Raw genomic sequence first — 24708 nt, forward strand, 5'->3', positions numbered from 1 at the left:
TAACACATGCAGTAATTCTATAAATGTTATAATAACAAGAAAAAGAGTGCTATTATTGAAAGGAATCATCAGACAATTTGAAAGAGACTGAAACAATAAGGGTTACAAGAAATACAAATGCTAACAAAGTCTGAGATACCCAATTTTGAAATATTCTGACAATCATGCTTAAATTAATTTCTGTGGTTTTTTTTTTTTTCAATCAAAGTATAGTTCCGGGAGAGTAAAACAGTTGCTTTCTTAATGGAATTATGAAGTATATCCTTTATCCAATCAAACAATTATTTCAGAAACACTTCCTTTAGGTTGGATATTTGTATACTGGGTTATCTTAAGAAGACAGTTAAATGTCCAGCTGAATTTGGTCCATCGTTTGTTTGGTAAATAAAGTTTTATTAGAACACACTTGTGCTCATTCATTTACACGTTTATCTATGGCTGTATCTGGCTACAATGGTAGAGGTGAGTAGTTACAACAGAAGTGGGGGTGGCCCACAAAACCAAAAATATCTACCATCAGGTCCTTTACAAAAAAGTTTGCTAACTCCTGGTTTAAACGACATGTGTGTGTGCATTTGTAGCTCTTTCACAGAGCCTGGCATTCCGTCTGAAAACTAAGAAATCAATTCAGTGTGACGCTGAACTGGAAACATGCCGAACTGGAATGAGATGGTTGGAAAAGTTGCTGAAAGATGTCCTTCCTGAAGTCTGAAGACCTGTATAAAGCATGGAGAGTCCCCTGGAATAGGAAACGGCAACATGCTCCATCTCCTACGCCATGGACAGAGGAGCCTGGTGGGTTACAGTCCATGGGGTCGCAAAGAGTCGGACACAACTGAATGACTGAGAACACACAAAGCACGGAAGACAGGCAAGTTTGTTAAATAAGTTTGCAAAATGGGGCGGAAAATTAAGACCCCTATAGGAAGGATGGTTCCAAAAAGGATCCCTTGTCTTCCAGACTTAAATACATGAAGGAATCATCTGAAAGTCTAAATGATGTGTACAAAGGCCTTTATCTTTTATGAGTGGGTCCGCTATGGAGAGTTTGGGAGCATGAATCTTCAACTATAAATGTGTTAATTTCTCATGTTCACTCTCCTAAGGGAGCTTCTCTTTAATAAGACTGAATTATTTAACACTTAGGGCAGTACAATCTCTACAGAACTCCCAGGGTCTTCTGAGCCTTAACTGTCCACTAACGTTTCTAAAAATTATGTCAATCAGAGCAAGGTCATTTTTGAAATCAGCTCTGTGACACACTGGGCTTTCCAGATGGTGCTGATAGTAAAGAACTCAGCTGCCAATGCAGGAGACATAAGAGACGCTGGTTTGATCCCTGGGTGGGAAAGATCCCCTGCAGGAGGGCACAGCCACCCACTCTGGTCTTCTTGCCTGGAGAATCCCATGGACAGAGGAATCTGGCAGGCTACGGTCCATAGGGTCGCAAAGAGTTGGACACGACTGAAGCGACTTATCATGCATACACTGTGACGTGTCAGGTGACTGGAATGCTCACCCATGGGGAAATATCAATGCGTGGCAGGTGTCTTTCTGCTTTAACTTTACATTTAGGAGGACCTGGGCCCACACACTGTCCCAGGCTGCTCACTGTCAAGGCTGAAGTCTCCTGGGGCTATAGTCATTATGTCTCCTCCTCCCCCAGGAACATCCAGAAAGACCAGGCTGCTGAGCAAGTGCCTCCCAAAGCAGACATTACAGAGTGGATTTGGCTCATCGAGGGTGTGCAGCCTCTCTGTGAATGTGAGACAAAGATGACTCTGACGTGTCCAGCCCAGGGGCAATCACGCCACTTGGCAACAGTGTCCAGAGGCATATTTGGTTGTCACGACTGGGAAAGACTGCCGTGAGCGTCTAATGCTTAGAGGCCGGCGATGCTGCCAAATGCCGTGCAAGGCCCAGGAGAGCCCCACAACAAAGAATCATCAGAACGTCCACAGGGCCCAGGTCAAGAAACACTGACCTAGTCTTTAAAAGATCTGCTCAAGGATACTGTCCTAAAAAGGGAGGAAAGGGCTCCTTTCAGAAGCCTGTGAGTCCAGCCAGGGTGGCTACAAGTAGCCAGCAGTGAGAGTCAAACAGAAGTGAGACCCTCCCACAAAAAAAGAGCCGTGTCACATGTTCGACACCACGTGAATATTCAAAAACTGTTTACACTGCCTGCCTCGGAAAGAAAGAGGGAGAAAATGTGCGTGAAGTCACCAAAGGGCTTTCTGGGTGCGATAAATGTGTCTTTTTATCATCTCTCCCGTGTTGCTTCATTAGAAAGGTAAGTTGGTGGGGAGCAATTGAGCTCTGTTTGATTGTCATTATTATTCATAATATCATTTGTCACCCACTTTGTTTTTGCCAGGGCTCTCTGGGCCCCTACTGGGGTGTGTTTGGTATGTGGTTTTCCTCTAATTACCAGCCCTAGTCTGGGTTTGGAGGCCTTTCATGTAGCTTTGCCTTTTTCTTTGCCTTTTGAGTGGAAATTATTTTAATTTTATACAGAAATGCCGCACGCCTAATGCAGCCAGGCCCGCCGCACGCTGTCAGGGAATCTCACCTCGCTAATGAGTTCTCCTGCCTTCTTCGCCTGCTCCACATTTAATGACCCGGTGGCGACCCAGCCCGTCCCTTTCATCCACTTCACATCTGCCCTGTATTGGTTCTGACAAAGGAGAAAGGGGGAAAAAAAAAAAGGCAGGCCATTGTCGGTGTGCAGACATTTAAAGGGCTATTAATGGCTCCCCGATGCCACCTTGGTGCCAGCTGAGTCAAATTAGATGCCACTTTTGTCTTATCCATTTCTGCACAGTCACAGGTAGGGCTCCAAAATGTAAATTAATCTCTCCCTTAATTGGAGCTGACCCGCAGATGGCGGCTTTGGCCCCACCCGACACTGCTGGGGGTGAAGCTGGATGGAGGGGGGCCCCCATCAGTCGCATCCCTCATTACAGGTCCACGGCAACCTCGGGAAGACGCGCGGCCTCATTGTCTGCCTTCCCCAGTTTCTTGTTTAAAGTGACACGCAGGGGAGAAGAAAATGAGAATCCACAACGGAACCCGGGTGGGAAGCTATCTGAGGGAATTTCACAAGACATGCAAGACTTCCCACGGTGCCAATTCCTTCTTAAGAACCTCAGCGCAGGGCAGCAGGGGAGGGATTTCTCATTTCTTTCTTTGCCATGGAAGGAGTAGTAGTTTTAATGGAAAATCATTTATATGGACATATCTCTGAAACTAGCAGATCACCTCTCCATCCTAAACGAGCTCTACCTGGAAGGGTGTGTCTGCACTCCCCCCACCCCACCTCCAGGGGTGACAGTCTGGCTGTTGCTGACCTGTCTTTTCCGTTCGCCAGTCAACCGGAGATGAAAGAACACAACCGGAAAGGGAGAGAAGGCTTGTGGAGGACTAGCAAGCTGCACTTTCTAAACATGGGACGACTGACCTTGGCCTGAGTACCACGAATGCTCTCTCCACGGGCAGGTCACAGTTAAGAATGTCACATATACATCCCCCCGCTAACCCAGCAATAAGGAGAAACAAAGATAACCTATGTCCGTCAGAATGCCAAGAAGAAAAAGGAAGCTGTATAAATTTCTGTTCGGTAGTACCGAATCTTGCCTGGAGAATCCCAGGGACGGGGGAGCCTGGTGGGCTGCCATCTATGGGGTTGCACAGAGTCGGACACGACTGAAGCGACTTAGCAGCAGTACCGAATCTAAAATGGGCATAGTTCTGAGAAAAATTAAAGCACTAGGAAGCTTAAATGTTTCCACTGAGGGATCCAGAAACAGGTATCTCAAAGTATAGACTATGTCCTGAAGGGTTTGGGGAACACTAGTGTGCACGCATGCGCGCACACACACACACACAAGGAGCTTACATCACTCTGTAAACTGTAAGCCTTCTTGGCCCACTCCACCTTCATGTCTGTGGGCAAAGCTGTAAAGTGATGGGATGCCGTCTTGTAGCCGATGTCTGTGGCTAAGTGCTGAGCCTTGCGGGCGTGCACGAGGTGGATCATGTCCAGGGGGACGTGGCACTGAGCCTTGGTGTCCTCGAAGCCCTTCTTGTATTCCAGTTCACTCTGGAGCTTGGACATTTGCAGCGAGTGGCTCATTTGCGAATCCCCCTGGGCACCCTGAGCTCCAATGAGCTTCCCTCTGGATTTTTCATAATCCTCTTTGTACTTCACCTAAATGAGAGAAAGAGAGCAGGGGTCCCTTAGCAGATATCTCCTAAAGGAATTAAGCGTCAAGTCACACAAGAAAGTTAAAGTCATACAACAGGACCTATCAGAATTAGTGTCATAAAAATTGTGCCTCCTTTGAACAACTGATATATTTCCTTTCATCAACTATTGAAAAAAAAAATTACAACTCATTATTTCCCTTTACACCTGTACTACCAGAACCTCAGAACTAAACTAAAAGTTCAGCTATCGAACAGTCTTCTCCCCATTTCCTGGTGCAATTCCACCTTGTCTCTATATTATTTGAGATTACTCTTTCTGGGTTTATTTTTAAGTGGCCTGTTGCTTTCATGAAAGCCGTTTGGTAATTTTTTTTGATAACAGCAAGAATAGTATGGAAAGTCATCATGAAATGAAAAAGACACAGAATACCTAAAATACAACTGCTATTTCAGAAAGAAGTTCAAATGAAAGAAATTGAGGTACATGTAAATATTTAGGAGTTACGGGGAGCAAAAGGGAACGCACTGGCCTGAAAAAGAAACACTAGACCTAGATTTATGAGGATCCGAAGAAAGAATAAATATGGAAGTGCTTTGAAAGCTGTAGCAGGATGGTGGTGTGTGGCATCATTTCGACATCGTCATTACTGAGGTCATCAGGAGACGTGGGCTCTACTCTCAAATCTGGCAACAAGAACAACAGGATCACTATCCGCCACGATTTATTGAACACTTGCAATGAGCCAGGGATGGTATAAATCTGTGCCACTCAAAAGTGCATCTATAGACAAGTGCTGGTTTGTGATGAGACAAAGGGCTTGTGTCATAATGTAAATCAACCACATTGCCAAGCCATTGTTTAGTTCAGCTGATACCTATACACATTTATGGGTATATTTTTGTGTATATATATATATTATTACATATACATACACAATAGATACAGAATGTGTATACACACACACACACACACACATATCTGGGGTTTTTTTTTGGAAACAAGACTTTCTTGATGAAGGAAGCAGTGAAAGTGAAAGCTGCTCCCCAGGTCTCCTGCATTGCAAGCAGATTCTTTATCGTCTGAGCAACCAATGTCAGACTAATAAGCTGGCCTAAGCTCCTTATCTCACATCGGACTCGTAATAGACAGCACTGGACTACAGAACACTTAACCCACATCAATGCATCTCATTTCCTCATAACCACTTTGCAATGACCAATTTACCCATGAGTTCATTGAGATTTTGAAAGGTGAGACAGCCTACCCCAAGTTACAAGCTATTTGGTGATGGAGCGGGGATTTTACCCCGAGTCATTCCAACGCCCGAGCCTGTACTCTAACCTCAGCAGGCCTCCACAACCCTAGAAAGTCAAGGAATGTCTCTGGACATCAGTTTACCTGTAAAATGAGTGGTTTGGATTACTACTCACACTACTACTAGTGATAATACCAGTTACCACTTACCAAAAACAAGTGTGCGGCAGGCAGTGTGCTAGATACTTACACGATTATCTCACTTCAAGGTGTCATACTTATCTCCATTTTACAGATTAGAATCCTGAGGGTCAGAGAGACTAAAAACCTGCCAGGACACCTTCGGACTTGCCCAGACATAGATGTCAGGATTCATGATGCCGAGTACAAACTGGAGACTGACTTACCTCACTGGCCAGGTCCCTCTTGGCTTTGGCTGCCAGGAAGGCCAAGGAGTCAAGACGCAGATCAAATGCTTTCGCCTTCTGGTTTTCCCAGCTGCTCTTATACAGTTTCTAAGGGTAGGAGAAAAGAGATCATCCTGAAGTGAGAGGACTTCCCCTAGACTCTGTAACAACCTCTCCAGGAGACAAACACCCATTACATCCTTCTATAGAAACCCTGAGACCCAGAGAAACCTATAGCCTGACTATACCAGGCCTTCTTGTTCCTACCTTAAGGCCTCTTGCCTTACAGGGCTCTGGCTGAAAAAAGCAGACACTGAACTCCAGAAGCCCTGGAAAATACTAAGAGTCTTCACAGAAGTCTGGTGACAGGTCATAGGTGGAATGACACCACACAGTACACGGCAGCGCTTCTGAAGAGTCTGCTCCCCGCCTCTGCACACCCCACCAGCCCAGCAGCTGCTCCTGGTGTACCCCTTTCTTTTTCTGAGCCCAGCCTCTAGCGCATGTGGGTCTTTCCTTTGCTCTTCCCACTTCCTGTCCTGCCCCCACCTCCAGATTTCAAGTTCTTTCTTCTACAAAGTAAAAGTCGCTCAGTGGTGTCCGACTCTTTGCGACCCCATGGACTGTAGCCCACCAGGCTCCTCTGTCCATGAGGTTCTTCAGGCAAGAATACTGGAGTGGGTAGACATTTCCTTCTCCAAGACATCTTCCCAAACCAGAGGTTGAACCCAGGTCTCCTGCGTTGCAGGCGGATTCTTTACCATCCGAGGCTCCCTCCATTTCTGTGTGTCAATCAATTTAGCTTCTGTTTCTCCATCCAGTTCTACCCCCTCTCCCAAATACTTGCATCAGGACTCCAAAGATCTGGGAGACCAGCATAAGAGCCAAGAAAGACTCTTCCTTAGACGAAAGAGAAGAAAAGTTGGAACCCCACAAGCTTTCGTGCCTAAGGAATAACTGCTCTGAGCACGCTCCTCCCTGTGCTTGCCGTGTATCAGCTCACTGAGACTTCAGGGCAACCCAATGTAGAGGGAAATAAGAGTGCCCTCATTTGCCAGTGGGACTGCTGAGAGCAAAGAAATTGCCCACGGTTGCATACCTAGTAAGTGCTAAAAACCCGGACAGTTTGGAGCTAATTTCTGAGCTCTTTTTCACTCCCTTCTCTATCACTATTCTTATGTTGTTTCAACTCCAACCCCGGAATAACCACTGCCTCCTACTCCAGCGTATAGCCGATGCTCATTCCTACCAAAGGTTGTCTGCATGCATGCCTGCGTGCGTGTGTGCGTGCTCCATTGCTCAATGGCGTCTGACTCTTTCGTAACCTCAAAGACTGTAACCCACTAGGCTTCTCTGTCCCTGGGATTTTCCAGGCAAGAATACTAGAGTGGGTTGCCATTTCTTCCTCCAGGGAATCTTCCTGACCCAGGGACTGAACTGGCATCTCCTGTTTGGCAGGCAGATTCTTTACCACTGAGCCACCAGGGAAGCCCCTCCTGCCCACTAATACTCGTGAGGAGTTTACAATGACCAGATGTACACAGGCAGCCTCACCAACACAGACACACTGATACAGCTGGTGGCCTTTACAGATCAGGTGCCTACATACAGGAAAGTGGAGCCCTCAGCCACCCCCCGCCCCTGACTGTACCTCGCTGAGATTGGCAGCGTTGGCTCGGGCCTGTAGGAAGAGAGGCTCGTCTTTGCTAATGCTGTACTGATGGACGGACTGCTCGTGCTCTGCCTTGTAGGCCACCTGTTGGGAGAGAACACTGGGTCAGGAGCAGAAGGCAAAGGAGGAGGTGGCTGGCTGCTCGGTTCTTCTGTGTCTTACTTGGAAAATCCATTACAGGATCAATCAGGGCAGATGCTGGCTGGCAGCATGCAGGAAATGAGGCTTAAGGCAGAATAGATGACTAGGGAATGAGCAACAGCAGTGAGCTGCTGGGAGGAAAACGCGGCCAGGGGACCAATCTGAGAACCCCTCTAAGGTTCTCATTTTCCCTTAAAGAAAGTGAAAATGTTAGTCGCTCAGTCGTGTCTGACTCTTTGTGACCCCACGGACTATAGCCTGCCAGACTCCTCTGTCCATGGGATTCTCCAGGCAAGCATACTGGATTGGGTTGCCATTCCCTTCTCCAGGGGATCTTTCTGACCCTCGAACCTGGGTTTCCTGTATTGCAGGCAGATTCTTCACCATCTGAGCCATCAGGGAAGCCCCATTTTCCCAGGAGGCATCAACTTCCCCAAGCTGTTCCCATCCACAGTGTCCATGGCCACACAAATGACCCACTAGAGGGCTAAGACAAAGATGGACTCCTCAAGTGGGAAAAATTAGAAGTATCTCCTGCCTCCTGCACCCCATGGTCAAACCTAGCACATCTACAGGGAGTGACACCGGGAAAGCGAACAGTGGCCAAAAAGGCAGCATGAGTGAGCATCTTCTCCATGGAAACCGAATCACTCCTGCTCTTTCTCTCTTCCCTTCTCTCCCACTTCCCAGCCCGAGTTTCCATGCAGTGGATTTCTGCTGACTCTGAATTCTGTTTATTGCATCCTTTCTGGCAGGTGTATCTGGACCTTTAGAAAGGAAAGCTAGGAACGTCCTGGCCAGATGGCAGCAACTATACCTGCTCAGCTGTTGATCCCCAACGCGTAAATAACATGTGGTGTTTCCTTGTGCTACCTTCCGCATTTCAGTGCAAGTGGGCGTGAAGTGCACCATCTCACAAGCATAATGCTATCCTCCTCTAAGATAACCCTCTACAGGCTCCAGAATTCTGGAGTCCTTGATGAGGGAGAGAGAAGGAGAAAGAAAGAAGAAGGAACTAGGCAAGATTGAAAACCGAAAAGCAAGAATGTCAGTTGACATCTGTCTTTAACAACCAGAGGAGAAATATGGTGAGTGAGGTAGGGAGGCCTGGAAGCCCATGGAAAGCAGGGCCCAGCCTATTTAAGGGGAAGGCTCCTTGGCTCCTGGTTCGTGCCTGGGCAGCACCTGCTGTGGTCCCGGAGGTTCCCAGGCCCATGACACAGCAGCTCGGAGGAGAAAGGGCAGCCCAGGACTCACCCCGCTCTGCAGTTCCTGGCTCTTCTTGGCATGCTCCATCTGGGAGCTGTCGGCCACACTGGTGAACTTCAGCTCATCGACTCTCTGCCTGTAGTTTTTCTGTTTGCAAAGGAAAGAGACTCGGTAGCATTAGATAGGGCTGTCCCCACCATCACATACATGCAAACACCCACATACTTTCTGTGACCCAAGAATTTTCCCAAGGGGGATGGTCCAGCTATTCCTTTAGCTTAAAGAGGACCACTCAGACCTGAGACTTTCAGCCTGGTGAGCTTGTTTTAGTCACTTCTGCTGAATGGGGACTTGAATCTTCCCTTCAGTGAAGCCTGTGTGTCACTGTGAGCCCTGGGATGGATCCATTTTGTAAACCTAGATCTGACATAGGAGAGCTGAGTGGAGGGAGCTTGGACTTGATAGGCAGGAATCCTGAGGTCCAAATCTCCCCCAACCTCTTTCTGGTTTCACGGCCTTGGGCAGATCCTTGGATCCCCTGAGCTGCTCAGGCTTGGACTGTACAATGTGGGAAACAATAGAAGCTGCTTTACTGCGGGTGGTGCAGAGGCTTCAAAGCCTCCCTTCCCACGAGGGGAGTCCTTGGGCAGAGTAAGTGATCACTGCGCTCGCAGTCACTGTTATTCACAGTGCTGTCAGGATGTTCCAGGAAGTATTGTGACAGGAAAGGCCAGGAGCCACATCCAGAAGGCAGGTGGCCAGGTGGGTTCTGCCCTCACAGCTCTCCGTGTTTCAGATTACTGAGGGCTTGTCTTCCTCATGTCCCCATCTCACAGCTCCAAAGCCACTGGCAAAAATTACACGTGCTAATTCTGTTCCCCAACGGGGACTTCTTGTCCTTCTCAGAGGTTTAGTTCCTCTGGCTTTTCCATTGGAGTTGCCAAAGCTGATGGGAAGGGAAGCCGCTGAGAATGGCTTATTGAACAAAAACTTGTGGGGAGATCACAGGTGAGCAGAGCCCCCAGTGCCGTCAGCAAGAGGATTGCTGATACCAAATGAAGCACAAATAAGGACTGGAATATTGAAAGTTTCGAGCTTCCTCCCACGAGGAAGAAAAGAAATTCTACAAAAAATATTCCAAAGAGACTTGTACTTTCCCTTTCTCATTAAAGCATGCTGAATGGGAAGACTCCTTCATCACATAATTGAAGGAAGTCACGTTGCCTTTTCATGGTTGGAAATCCCTGGGTGTCCCAGCCTCTGCATTGGTCAAATCAGAAGTGCCAAGTGAGGAGCGAAGAGCCCACCCTGCCCAGGGCAGAGCAGGGCTATGAAAAAGGTAAAGGAAAGGGTATCTTCCTGGCCCTCAAGGAGCTTAACAATGAGTCAGCACAGGAGTGAGATGGGATCAGGCATGCCTAAGGCAGAAGGTCCCCTTACCACACCCCTGTCCAAGACAAACGGGGCTCGGTTTGTTCCACTTGGATTTCAACTGGTCTCAAAGAAGTTAAGTGATGGGAACCCTCAAGGGTATTCTCTTCTCTCTACCTTCCTTATTCAAACACCCTAACCTTGAATGTGTCTGTGTCTGAGAGAAGGATGAGTACAGTGGATAAATAAGAATAAATTAGAAAAGGTGCTTCAGGAATCCAATATTGCTTAACTGTCCAGAGCTGGTGCATTGGAGCAAAACATTGCATACAGATCCCAGCTCTGCCACTTCTGGAAATGTAACTCTGTCTTACCTTCCACCTATGTAAAATGGGGATGTGAATAGAATAATACTAGTGTCTACTCACAGAGGAGTAATAAACGTGAGTGATAAATGAACCATGGGTGTGTAATACACTCACAGTCATCAATGAACGACAGCACTGGTTGCATAATTATTAGCAGCCTATAAACGGCAGCTGTTATCAGCACCATGATTACCATGTGCAAGAAAAATGCCGACTCAGCCTTCCTGCCACCAAAATAAGAACCCCCTTTGAAGATCTCAAACGGGGTTCCTGAAATAGTCACATTTGCAAATGAAATGTCCTTCAAAAGTCCTCCTCTGCCTGCTGCCAACACCAGCTGTACACGGAGTAAAGAGAAGCACAGGCTTGGAGCCACAGGGATTTGGGGAGGATCCTAGCCAACTTTCTCATTTCTATAAGAGAGAAGGAGGATTGGAAAGGTTGAATGACTTGCCGAAAGTCTATGGTGAGTTTACGGCACACAGATGGTGAGAACCGTTGTTGTCCAGTCAATTAGTCCGACTCTGCGACCCTATTGGTTGGCTTCTTACAAATACCTCCCAGGAAGCGTAAGGGTGTAGAAAGCTAGTTCAGGGTGAGCTACACGTGCAAAATGAAGAAGTACTCCCCTGTCTCACTCAAAAACTAAGCCTGGGGGTTGAGGAGAATTCAGAGGGAAAGATGGCTCTCCGGGGTCACTTGGGCTGAGAAGGACGAGAAGCCAGGGGCTTGGGCTCAGGTTACCTCGCTGACCAGCTGTCCGGCCTTCTTGGCCTGTTCCAAGTTGAGACTGCCCTCGGTCAGCCACCCGACCCCTTTCATCCACGCCAGGTCAGCCTTGTACTGCAGCTGCAAGAGGAAGAGCAAGCTTAATCAAGACATATGGATGCAGCCTGGGAGAAGTTAACGGAGACTTAGGAAAGCACTCACTCCTGCGTTTTCTCAGCCCTACATCTTATAGTCAGGCAGAGCTCTGCTAGGGGGTGAAGCCACTACCCACCCTGTAAGCAGACGAGGCTAATTCTACCTTAGTTCTGAAACACCACCACCTTCACCAAAAAGGAGGGCTTTTCAGACTTTTTGCCTAAGGACTTTATCTGCCAAGCTGGTGTACTTCCTAGATGTACTTTACAACATTTATCAGCGTTACCACTTTCAGCACTTGCTTTTCTCTTTGCTCGTCCCAATACCAACACACCTTGACTTCCACAATAGCTCTGAGATCCAACCCTCCACCCTCTGGTCTCTACCATCTTGATTCTAACTCCATCTCTATCTCTACCTCCCCGTCCATCCTCCCTGAGCCTGGCACATCTCCAGCAGTTCTTCCTGGTCTGGAGTCGCCTAACAGACTCATGGACAAGTTCTAACTCACTCTGAAAGTGTCACCATATCCAGCTGCAAGAGCTGCATGGGGAGAACGGGCTAAGAGTCAGAGCTCACCTCGCTCTGGAGCCCGTAGGCTTTCTTGGCCCAGAGAGTCTTCATATCTTCAGGCAGCACAGTGTATTCATGCAGTTTTTTCCTGTAGTCCAGGTCACTGGCCAGAGCTTGGGCCTTCTTAGCATGCCTGATGTTGACCATGTCCATGGGCAGGTGAAAGTGGGTCTTACTCTTTTCAAAGCCTTTCTTGTATTCAACCTTGAAGGCACCAAAACACACTGTATTACTGGAAGCCTGCCTTGGCGGGAGTGACGTGAAAACAAACGCAGCAGAGAAGCCCAGGCTTCCATGAGGAACTGGCACTCTGGGCAATGCCACCTGTCTGTCCAGAGCGTGAGACCCGAGTCCTGGCTCTGCCAGGTGGTGGCACCTGGGAACTGAGGTTTCACAGTACTTTGACTCTGCGAGAAATGCCTCCTAACTCTTTTCACCCAGCTGCTCTAGAAAGAAAACACTCGATCCATGGTTTCTGTGGAAGCTTTGAGAGGCAAATATAGCAAAGTGTGAGCTCCAGGGTCAGCCAAGCTTGAGTTCAAATCTGATCTGAACTTTGCCAGCTAGATGGCCTCTGGGAAGCCACATCACCTCTCTAAAGGCTCATTTTCCTTGGAGGGCTATTGTGAAAAGTAAACAAAACAGAAGCCGAAACCCACTTAGTGCAGGGATGGTATACAGAAAACACCTGATAAATGCTGGCAATGAGGATGAATGGTGGTGATGATGATGGTGATAGTGTGATGGTGGTGATGATGGTGTGATGGTGAGGAAGTGTGGTACAGTAGAAAAAGTCTAGGAGTAAGTTAGGAGTAAGTTGAGTTCTTAACTTCTAGGGTCTGATTCTCTATTCCTCAGCCACTACCACTGACTACATTATGACTTAGGGCAAGGCCACCTTTATTGGCCCCATTTGCTCCAACTACAAGTATGCAAAATCAGTTTTGTTCTCTGTCTAGACTGAAGCCAAATGCTCAACGTCTCTGTATACTTCATGACTGAGGACATAAGAGGGCTTGTTCCATAGGGCACATCCAAAATGGTTATAAGATGCCAATTCTCTTTTTCTACTCAAGCCCTGGTTCCTCCATGACTCATCAGGTAATCATAACTGACTGCACCACCAAAGCAGCATAAGCCAGCCTCACCATCATAAAGCAGAATTGATGACCATGCCTCGTTTTTGCCTGTTCAGCATTGACAGGGAAGTCTTAACTGGAAACCAAACCTGACCCTTTTGGCAGACCACTCCTTTCCCAAAGGTTTCTGCTAAGGGATACGTACCCAGGTCAACCACCTGCCACTATAGTTGTTTACAAGCACTGCCATTTTGAGTGGCTGGAACCTGCTGCTGCTGCTGCTGCTAAGTCGCTTCAGTCGTGTCCGACTCTGTGCGAACCCAGAGACAGCAGCCCACCAGGCTTCCCCATCCCTGGGATTCTCCAGGCAAGAACACTGGAGTGGGTTGCCATTTCCTTCTCCAATGCATGAAAGTGAAAAGTGAAAGTGAAGTCGCTCAGTCGTGTCCAACTCTTAGCGACCCCATGGACTGCAGCCTACCAGGCTCCTCCGTCCATGGGAGTTTCCAGGCAAGAGTATTGGAGTGGGGTGCCATTGCCTTCTCCCGGCTGGAACCTAGATGTCCCAATTGTTGGCTAAACAAACATCTTGAATACCATTTGTGTTTGGACAAGAGGATTCATCCAGGGCACCACCTCAATAAACAGAATGCTTCCTATCTAACGCTCCCAACATAATTAAACTGCATTAGAAAGACACCAGGTATGTGTTGTTTCCTCTTACAGCCCTGGTGTCTCACACAATATGTTATGCAGTGTAGTTGTTTAGTAAACATTTCAGAGTGAATAGATGTGGCCCAGCATCCTGTACCACGAACAGCAGATGCCGGTCACCCTTAGGGACCACACACTTCTCATCTACTTTAAAAGAACAGTAGTCTTTGCCAAGATAAAGGAAGAAAACATTTCCCACATAAGCCAGGAAAGAAATTACAAGCGGAAGTGGAAAAATAACAGTCTCAGGTGAAGCAGGCTGGGAAAAACTTTCACAGCAACACAGCCCTAAGTGAGGGGGTTGAGGAGTAGAAAAGATTTTACCTCACTGCTCATCTTGGCAACTTGAAGGGAGTGCAGCAGCCTCGAGTCTGTAGTTCCTAGGACTTTGCCTTTTGCTTTTTCATACTCCTCTTTGTATTTAATCTGGAGAGACAGAGGAAAGCCAACTGTGAGAGATAAACTTTGCCATGGGAGGGACTGTGGTTAGTGCAAGGGGGACCATGTCTAAGTGACAAGTGCAAGGGGAACTATTCTGAAAAAACACCTCCCAGTCTTTCTCAAAGCCAGTAGAAGATTAAAGTGTAGCAATGTTTACAATGTTAACAGTCATTATTCTTTTCTGCGAGACCACTGATGTTTTACTGGAACCATTTTTTATGCATTTCTGAGTTAATGAGAGAAACTTACATTGCTTGCAAGCTCTCCCGAAGCTTTGGCAGCCAGCAGAGACATGGCATCCAGCTTCATCTCAAATCCTTTCCCCTTTGTCTTCTCCCAGCCTTCTCTGTACTTAACCTGACCAACAGAATCACAGGTGAATGGGAATCACTGTCCAGTCTTGCCAAAAGTTGAACAGAAGTATTTTAAATTACAAAGTTGGCACCTTCATCTGTTTATAGAGCAGAATCTTGGCTGTTACTACCGAAGTGATAATAACAATTATTAACACTGTTGATTCCCTCACTGTAGAGCCATGTGGGGCAATGATGTGATAGGACAATGAGAAGACCCATGGGTTCATCCTAACACTGTTGCTGCCTGACCATGTGACCTTGGACAAATTACTTCACTTTTTTGGTCCTCAGTTTACCATTTGCAAAAATAATATCATATATCTGTCTAAGGGGCTTTCCATGTGGTGCTAGTGGTAAAGAATCTGCCTGCCAACGCAGGAGACATAAGAGATATGGGTTCGATTCCTGGGTGGAAAAGATCCCCTGGAGAAAGGCATGGCAACCTACTCCAGTACGCTTGCTTGGAGAATCCCATGGACAGAGGAGCCTGGTGGGCTACAGTCCATAGGGTTGCAAAGAGTCAAACACAGCTGAAGTGACTTAACGCAAGGGTGGCAGTAAGAATATACCATATACATGAGAACAGATACCCTAAGTGCATCAAGTGCAAACAGATACAGGGTATTGTTGTTGCCATGGTAGTAACACCTGGCTCTCTGATACCAAAGCCCATGCCACCAACTGTGTCTCTGCAATAAATAACTCCAAGGGGTTATATGAATATAATACATATGAATAATTCCATATATAATGCCTATCCCAGTGTCCAGCACAGAATAAGCATACAAAAAAGATTATTTTATCCATTTTAAAATTTTTATGAAAGTATAATTTATAATAGTATGCCAGTTTCAAGTGTAAAGCAAAGTGATTCAGATATATGTATAGATAGATAGATAGATAGATACATAAACATTATACATATATAGCCTTTTCAGTTCTTTTACATTATAGGTTATTAAAAGATATTTGGTATAGTTCCCTGTGCTATATAGTTCAGTTCAGTACAGTTACTCTGTCGTGTCCAACTCTTTGCGACTCCATGGACTGCAGCACACCAGGCTTCCCTGCTATATTGTAGGTCCCTATAAATCACTGCAGATGGTGATTGCAGCTATGAAATTAAAAGACACTTACTCCTTGGAAGGAAAGTTATGAGCAACCTAGATAGCATATTCAAAAGCAGAGACATTACTTTGCCAACAAAGGTCTGTCTAGTCAAGGCTATGGTTTTTCCAGTGGTCATGTATGGATGTGAGAGTTGGACTGGGAAGAAGGCTGAGTGCTGAAGAATTGATGCTTTTGAACTGTGGTGTTGGGGAAGACTCTTGAGAGTCCCTTGGACTGCAAGGAGATCCAACCAGTCCATTCTAAAGGAGATCAGCCCTGGATGTTCTTTGGAAGGAATGATGCTAAAGCTGAAACTTCAGTACTCTGGCCACCTCATGTGAAGAGTTGACTCATTGGAAAAGACTCTGATGCTGGGAGGGATTGGGGGCAGGAGGAGAAGGGGATGACAGAGGATGAGATGGCTGGATGGCATCACCGACTCGATGGACGTGAGTCTGAGTGAACTCCAGGAGTTGGTGATGGACAGGGAGGCCTGGCGTGCTGCAGTTCATGGGTTCGCAAAGAGTCGGACACGACTGAGCGACTGAACTGAACTGAACTGAACTGACTGTTCACCTACCCCATAGATGGTAGTGTGCATATGTTAATCCCAAACTCTTAACTGGGCTTCCCTGGTAGCTCAGATGGTAAAGAACCTGCCTGTAATGCCGGAGACCTGGATTCGATGTCTGGGTCGGGAAGATCCCCTGGAGAAGGACATGGCAACCCAGTCCAGTATTCTTGCCTGGAGAATCCCATGGGCAGAGGAGCCTGGCGGGCTACAGTCCACGGGGTCCCAAGAGTGGGACACGACTTAGCAACTAAACCACCACCTCCCAGGTTAGTGCCTCTTTCCTTTTTCCTGTCCTACAATTCCCATTTAGAATAAGAAGCCTAGTCATAGCCTTATTGTGACTCCTGGCAGAATCTGGTGATTAAGTTTTGTCTTCTTCAAACTTAAACTTTTCACTCACACAGCAAAGCACCAGCTAGGAGTCATCAGGATGATGATGGTGATGATGATAGTGTGTATGACTGTGTGTATGTGTGTTCCATACACCATACACATGCACGAACACTGAGAATTCAATTGCTGTAATCAATTTATTCTCATGAACTACCACATGAGCAGCAGCATTCAAAATTATAACCTGATGGGTGCCTCTGACGAACCTCTCCATGAACAGAGGATTGCCTGGGCCCTGTTTGCTGGACCACTCTCGTCCCTTCATTTTCACATCGGTTTATAGCCCCCACCGTGTTCTCACCCATGCTCCTTGCTCACCTCGCTAAACAATTCTGCATTGGTTCTGGCCTTCACCAGCTGAGGGACGTCCTGGGGCAACGTGTAATTCAACTTGTTTTTCTCATAGTCAGCACGGTAATTCACCTGTTGGATGTAAAATAAACCCGCAGGGTAAGCACATGGTCTTGACATGGCAGAAGGAGAACTCTGGAGAGAATGTACTCTTTCTCACTCTCTTTTTGTAGGCCCGTAGCCGAAAAGGAATTTCTGGAAAAGGCATTTCACAAGGAAGCCTGTAATTTTATGAATGTTTTAAATTAACAGACGGAAGATGCCAAATGAAAAGTCAAACAACTCAAAGGCATGCTCACAGTTACAAGTTTGCAAGAGACTTCCCTGTGGCTACCTCACCCGCTGGTAGCACTTGAGGCTATGAAACTTGTTTTTTTAAACTTCCTGCAATGCCAAACCTCTCGCTATGTGCAGTTAGATACTCAAAGAGTAATTATCAAATGTCTGCCCACGTTGGAAACAGACCATCATAAACCACACACAAAAACAGCCAACCAGACATTTTATGATTCCCAATGGAAGAACACGGCATCATATGAGAAGCAGTCTTGCCCCCAAATTAAACCTGAGCCTGACCAAACCTAGAGATCCAACTATTATTTTGTAGGCACTGGAGGCCAGAACACATGTGCAATCCTCACTGGGATACAGTCAGCAAAGCTCAGATGTGGGAGACTTTATAGGATAAACAGTTTAGTTTCTTCCACAAACAACTTGCAAGAAAAGAGATAAAGAGGAAAACTTAAAGATGAAAAGAGTCTTGAAGACATATCAACCAATCACAAAATGGGAACCTTATCTGGAGCTTGATTCAGACAAACTGTAAAAAAAAATAAATAACCCTATGAGACAACTGGAATGCTGAATGTCACCTGGACATTGGTGATGTTAAGAATTTTTGTTCGTTTTTTGGTGTGATATATCAAAATTGTATAAATATGTTTAAAATTATTTTTATAGTTTAGAGATTCATACTAAAATATCTGTAGATTAAATTATACAATACCTAGGATTTCCTTCAAAATAATATGGAAGGGGACAGTGGATGTGCATATGGAAGCAAGACTGGCTACGAGTTAATTCATTGAAGCTGAGTGACGGCTGCCTGGGGGTTCATTATGCTGTCCTTTCTACTTCTGAATGTATTTGAAATTTTATAAAATAAAGTTTAAATCAAAGAGAGTGATTTCTGGACTCTCCTAGGGGTCCAGTGATTAAGAATCTGCCTGTCAAAGCGGCGGACATGGGTTTGATCCCTGGTCTTGGAGGATCCCACATGCTGCGGAGCAACTAAGCTGGCACATCACAACTACTCTAGGGTCCATGCTCCGAAACTAGAAAAGCTACCGCAATGAGAAGCCCAACGCTTCTAGCACCACGCTAGAGAGTAGCCCCTGACTGCCGCAGCTATAGAAAGGCTGCACGCACAGCGCAAGGAAGACCCAGTGCAGCCAGACATAAATAAATATTAAAAATAGTAACTTTTAAAACGAGCCATCTCATGGTTTTAACAGGACATATGACACCATCAATGGAAGTCAAATCTTTGGGGAACCAGATATCCAGAACACTGCGAAGCAACTGCAAGTCCCCCACATCTAGCCGGGTGGAGAGGGTATCACTTACATGACTCAGTTGCTGGGCATTGATTTTGGCTTGAACAATCTGAGGAGTGCTGGTCACAGAGCTGTACTTCAGCTTGTCGATGCTTTGCCTGTAGTTGACCTGGATGCAGAGAGGCACAAGGTGTCACCTGCACTTTGCTCGAAGATTTCCTTAGCTCCCTCCCCCTCAGCCCTATAGAGCCGTGATTCTCAATTGACCAAAGAAAAACCCGAAGATTCCAACTGGAGACCAACAGACACTCCAAGCCCACTCCAAGATGGAAAAACAGCCCAGTGAAGAGTGACTGACTGAACAGGTAGCTCACGAAAAGAGTTCAACTGAATGGCCAGGGAATGGAAGTAAGGGTGATCATCCACTTCACTAATCAGAGAAAGGAATTTTAAAACCTACCATCTGCAGGCTAGGCCTTTTAGTCAACTAGGTTCTGGATCTGTTAGTAGCAGTCAGATCACTATCAAACATCTCACACATGGTCTTCATGCCTCTGTTTAATTGCCCAAAGCCCAGGGCCCCACCCAATATCCTGCACAGTATGGCAGCTTCTTTAGGCCTCCACATGCCACTTTCCAGCATCCCACTAGCTCTTACTTCTCTGTCCACACTCCACCTACTGCCTCTGACCATGATCTCATAGCAGGGGGCTGTGCCCTCACAGGGGGCAGCCTTGCACTTTTCTACTATATCCTGTTTGTCTAAACCAGAGTCTGATGTCTGTCATCCTACCCACTTGCTGTCACCTCCTGTTGCCACCTCCCTGGGTGACAGCTCAACCCTGTGAGTCACAGACCACTAGCTGGATGGCACTCGTCTTGGCTCAACGTTTGGCCTCATTGTGGGGGAGTAATGAGGAGTGGTGGGGACTGTGGCAAAGGGCAGAGCTACTGCTCAGCTCTGAGAGATAGTGATCTTGATTAAATGGGACTCAGAGTGGCCAGACAGTCCAGTTATCCCAAAGAAACCAGAAACCCATATTATTATATAAGTTCTTACAATTTTAAACGCTGAGAAACAGTTCAGTATTTTAAAACCCACTGACCCAAGGGAAACAGACCCAGTGCAAAGCTTGAGACGGCATCTCTTCCTTAGACTGACTACATTCTTGCCTGTTCCAACAGGAGCTAAACAATAATTACGACTGAAAAATAGCACTTACTATGCGCCTAGCACTACTGCAAGTGCTTTACATTTATTTACACATTAAATCTTCCCAACCACCCTGTGGGGAGCACTGTTATCCCCACCTCACAACATGAGGCACAGAGCCCTGAAGTGACTTGCTCAAGGTCCCCAGCTGGTTTCAGAAAGTGAGTGTTAGTCACTCAGTCATGTCCGACTCTTTGAGACACCATGGACTGTAGCCCACCAGGCTCCTCTGTTCATGGAATTCTCCAGGTAAAAATACTAGAGTGGAAGCCATTCCCTTCTCCAGGGGATCTTCCCCACCCAGGGGTCGAATCCCGGTCTCCAGCATTGCAGGAAGATTCTTTACTGTCTGAGCCACCAGGAAAGTCCCTAGTGTCAGGGCTAGGGTTCAAATCCCAGCAGTTGGCCTCCCAAAGTGGCTCCCAGACTGCAGACTATAACTGTGGTTTTGCCAATGCTGGTGTGCTTGGAACTGTTACCTGTTATCTTACAGATGAGCCAGGGGTACCCTATAACCAGAGCTATCTCTGCTTCGAGAAGGAAATGTATTATGACAAATTAGAAAACAAACAAACCAAACAAACAAAAGACTTATAAATTAGCTTCTAGAACAAGATCTAAGAAGATCAGAGTGTTCCAGATACTAGACCACAGAATCTTTTGTTGGATTCGGAGAAAAGGGACAGCATTGCTTCATTCTATTTAGTTAACAATTCAAGGAGAAAAGTTTTTGCACATTTTGAGTTTTGGACCTGGGGTATGTAGAAAAACTAGGCAATATGGTCATTTCAATGTCAAATATTAATGAGATTACACTACAGTAGCTTCCTAATGCACTAAGTCAGAGGGAAAATTATCGTCTCATAATAAAGTCTAATAGAATTCAGAATTATGCATGATAAAATGTCACAAAACTGTGTTTTTTAAATGGCAAATGCCTTCCTGATAATTCTGCATTAAGTATGTTGCAGAGCACAATTACTTTCCTCTGCAGGACATAATTAACACCCTCCATGATTAATTATATCTTTGCAACATCACAGATACTTGGTCAGTGCTTCAGTCTACGTTCTGAAAGGTCCCTTTGCTGAGGGTAGAGTCTCATTTTAATGCTATTAGTGTTTTTAAAATCTATCTGAAAGGAATGTTCTCTAATTAAGGGCCCATGCTTGTTTATTTAATTTCAGGGCTACCTGACCAACTTTAAGACTACCAGACAGAAAGAGAGACCACAAATATAAATGGATTCCCAAACTTCCTGAAAACTAAAGTCCTACATCAAGGGCGGTAAAAATTTTCACACAGGAGCCAGGAAAATAAAAAAAGCAAAGCAGGTTGAGGTGATAGAAGAGGTGGCCACTCAGTCCCCATCCACTGCTGCTATGCAGGAACTAGGGCCACAGTTCCTACGTGAACCCACAATTTCTACATATCGTTTCAAAAACAATTTTTCTTAACGCTGTGTGGCCACACCAAATACCTCTGCAACCTGGATCTGGCTCATGGGCTGCCAGTGCAGAATCTACCTCTGCTTCCAATTAATATTTCTAATCCAGTCTAGTTTAATTCATCTCTCAGACTTCTCCAGGTTGAGCTGACTCTATTTCAGGTGGCTGGTTTGATCCACTGACTTACATAGGCAAACGTAATAGCAAGACATGTTATAACAGGACTGCTGTTATAGGACCCTATATAATAGTTGTAGGACCCTCTCTCATTTCATTTGTGTTACTATGCATTGTTTCTAGAATTCTACTATGAAGGTGAAAGTGTTAGTTGCTCAGTCATGTCTGACTATGCAACCCCATGGACTGCAGCCCACCAGGCTCCTCTGTCCATGGGATTTTCCAAGCAAGAATACTGGAGTGGGTTGCCACTTCCTTCTCCAGGGGATCTTCCTGACCCAGGGATTGAACTCCGGCCTCCTGCATTGCAGGCAGATTCTTCATTGACTGAGCTACTATGGAAGCCCACTCAAAGAAAGAACTCACTCAGAAGCCCACTGTGAAAAAACTCACTCAGATTTTATGAGATGCTCTTGATTCCTCAAGTTTCTCAGAAAATGTATGCAGCCAAAAAAGAGAAACCTGGCTTTGGTAGCCAAGTTTTAACTTGAATTTCATTAGGGTGAAATGAGTGAGTCAATGCAATTGAACTTCCCGGGAAAGGGAGAAGCAAAATGGGGGCGTTTATATTCTACTTCCCATCCCCTGCTTTATCACACATTTGAAAAGCCCCTTTCATCCATCAAGCTGTCATTTGCCACTGACTGGCCTTTGCTGTCCTGTAACTATGTTAGATGCTGGAGATGCCCAGCGGAACGTGACACTGCTCCTACTCAGAGCAAAAGGGGAACAGCTGCAAAGACCTATCTACCAATAGCACAGACCAGGTCAACTGCTGGAGCTGTGCTGCCTCCAGAAGAATGTGAAGGAAAGTAGCCCTGAGCACTCAATGGGCACAAGTTGAATGAGATACTAAATTATTTTTGTAAGGTTTTTTTTTGAAGTGGACCCTTTTTAAACTCTTTATTGAATTTGTTACAATATACTTCTGTGTTATGTTTTGGTTTTTCGGCCCTGAGGCATGTAGGATCTTAGCATCCTGACCAGGGATCCAACCCTCACCTCCTGCACTGGAAGGTGAAGTCTTAAACACTGACCACCAGGGAAGTCCTTACACTATATGATTGACTAGAGATAACTCTCACTGACAAACATGAACTGACAACTCAGTTCTAAACCACCTTATGTACTGTTTAAAACAGCAGATAACTTCTACTGTTTCCCTTGTACGTTTCTGTATTTTCTAAATTTTCTGTAATCAACATGTAGTAAAATTCTTGTAATTAGAAAACAATGAAATTAATTAATTATACACATTTCATTGGCAACAAACCAAACTATAAGTAAATCCAATCACTGCTGTAATATTAAATAATAAAATTAAGTTATTTTCTTAACCTTAAATTATTTTATTTAATATTATATAAAATTAAATTTAAAAATTACACTCATATTTCTCCTGGGGAAAATAATTAAGTGCTCCTGGAGAAAATAATTAAGCCAATGCTGCCATTTCCTCTCAACTTATAGCTATTTCAGTTTACTTCCTCTGGTCCTCAAACATAAAACTTAAAAAAAAATAAACCTCATCACTGCTAGCAAATAATTACTTTAAATGTGCCTAGCAGCAGATATAGGTCTCAAATTCTAAGAGGTGAAATGGAACTTTAAGATATTTCCAAGATGAAACCAGGGTTGTCTCTGCCTTATGTTGGAAATCCAAGAGTTTCCAGACATGTATATACAAACCTCCTGTTAGAAAAGAGTTACTTTTTCTCAGTCCCTTGTGTCTCCTAAGAACTGCTGTACCCTGTTTCTTTCTATCTAGCTGACTAACAATCACTCCATTGGAGGGAAGTGATGAGGAATAAAGGTCTATTGGGGAAGGACTCACATCTTTCAAGGGAACCAGTTTCATTGTTGTTTGATAGGAAGGGGTAAGAGTGGCCGGGTAGTTGTAGTCGACAACATCATGTTTATAATCAGCCTTGTAGGCGATCTGAAACACAAAGAAAAGAGCAAGAAAAGAGAAATTAGCCCCCACTTTCTTGTGACCTTGTTTGAATGTCATAAAAATATTCTTTAAATAACCAGAAACAAAATTAATTCAGTTTCATCACCTCCAAGGAAAATTAAATTACATTCACAGTTTTGCCTTTAATTAATTTGAATTCTTCTTCTTAATTAACCCAAAATTAGCTAACTTCATCTGTAGCACATTTATTTTATCTTTCTTATTAATCATGGAGTCCCTTGTAGATTTTTTTGTCAAAGAAAAAGTATTTGCATACAAGTATACAATAAAAGAGCTTCTTGGCTAATGCCCAGAAAATAAATGAAAATTCAAGAGTCTTCAAAGTACTTGAAATTTTTTTCTAAAGGTCAAATTGACTTTCTCAGGCAGATGAAATTTGACATGTGTATGTTTTAATAACGAGATCAGCTTCTTCTTGGTGTCCTTTACTTCCAAGATGTACAATTTGGCATTTGCAAACGTGTAAACTGAATGAAGGAAAGTTATGACCAACCTAGACAGCATATTAAAAAGCAGAGATATTACTTTGCCAGCAAAGGTCCATTTAGTCAAGGCGATGGTTTTTCCAGTGGTCATGTATGGATGTGAGAGTTGGACTGGGAAGAAAGCTGAGCGCCAAAGAACTGATGCTTTTGAACTCTGGTGCTGGAGAAGACTCTTGTGAGTCCCTTGGACTGTAAGGAGATCCAACCAGTCCAGTCTAAGGATCAGTCCTGGGTGTTCTTTGGAAGGACTGATGCTGAGGTTGAAACTCCAATACTTTGGCCACCTCATGCGAAGAGCTGACTCATTGGAAAAGACCCTGAAGCTGGGAGGGATTGGGGGCAGGAGGAGAAGGGGATGACAGGGGATGAGATGGCTGGATGGCATCACCAACTCGATGCATGTGAATTTGGGTAAACTCTGGGAGTTGGTGATGGACAGGGAGGCCTGGCGTGCTGCGGTTCATGGGGTCTCAAAGAGTCAGACACAACTGAGCAACTGAACTGAACTGAACTGAACTGAAACTGAAAGGACAAAGCCAGAGATTAATAGATCACATGCTTTAGCAAAAAGAGGGACCTGAGCTACCTTGTTATCCCACTGTCTTGAGCAGTGCCTGGACACAGAAAATCTACAATGAACACTAAGATGGAACGAACGAATAAATCAGTCAACCAACCAACCAACCAATTTCAAATAAATCACAAACGCTTTGGAAATCTGAAGCATTTCAAATGAGAATCACGCTCATCCATTTCTCTTTATCTCTCAG

At 45.3% G+C, this 24708-nt stretch overlaps 1 protein-coding gene across 7 annotated transcripts in view; it reads right to left on the reverse strand.

Moving 5' to 3' along the window:
- NRAP (nebulin related anchoring protein) overlaps positions 1-24708 on the reverse strand; it is a 75534-nt gene that overhangs the window by 29594 nt on the left and 21232 nt on the right. For 4 of the 7 annotated variants that reach the window (XM_069567554.1, XM_069567551.1, XM_069567552.1 and 1 more), the window contains 12 exons: positions 23313-23417; positions 18711-18809; positions 17052-17156; positions 14550-14657; positions 14184-14285; positions 12073-12270; positions 11374-11478; positions 8939-9037; positions 7520-7624; positions 5869-5976; positions 3896-4207; positions 2570-2674 (listed from right to left, as the gene is read on the reverse strand). In XM_069567554.1, coding sequence (XP_069423655.1) covers positions 2570-2674; positions 3896-4207; positions 5869-5976; positions 7520-7624; positions 8939-9037; positions 11374-11478; positions 12073-12270; positions 14184-14285; positions 14550-14657; positions 17052-17156; positions 18711-18809; positions 23313-23417 — 1551 coding nt within the window. The remainder of the gene's footprint in view (positions 1-2569; positions 2675-3895; positions 4208-5868; positions 5977-7519; positions 7625-8938; positions 9038-11373; positions 11479-12072; positions 12271-14183; positions 14286-14549; positions 14658-17051; positions 17157-18710; positions 18810-23312; positions 23418-24708) is intronic. The other 3 variants (XM_069567555.1, XM_069567556.1, XM_069567553.1) reach the window with 1 other exon arrangement.

This window comes from Ovis canadensis, chromosome 22, assembly GCF_042477335.2.
Source record: "Ovis canadensis isolate MfBH-ARS-UI-01 breed Bighorn chromosome 22, ARS-UI_OviCan_v2, whole genome shotgun sequence".
Classification (NCBI taxonomy): domain Eukaryota; kingdom Metazoa; phylum Chordata; class Mammalia; order Artiodactyla; family Bovidae; genus Ovis; species Ovis canadensis.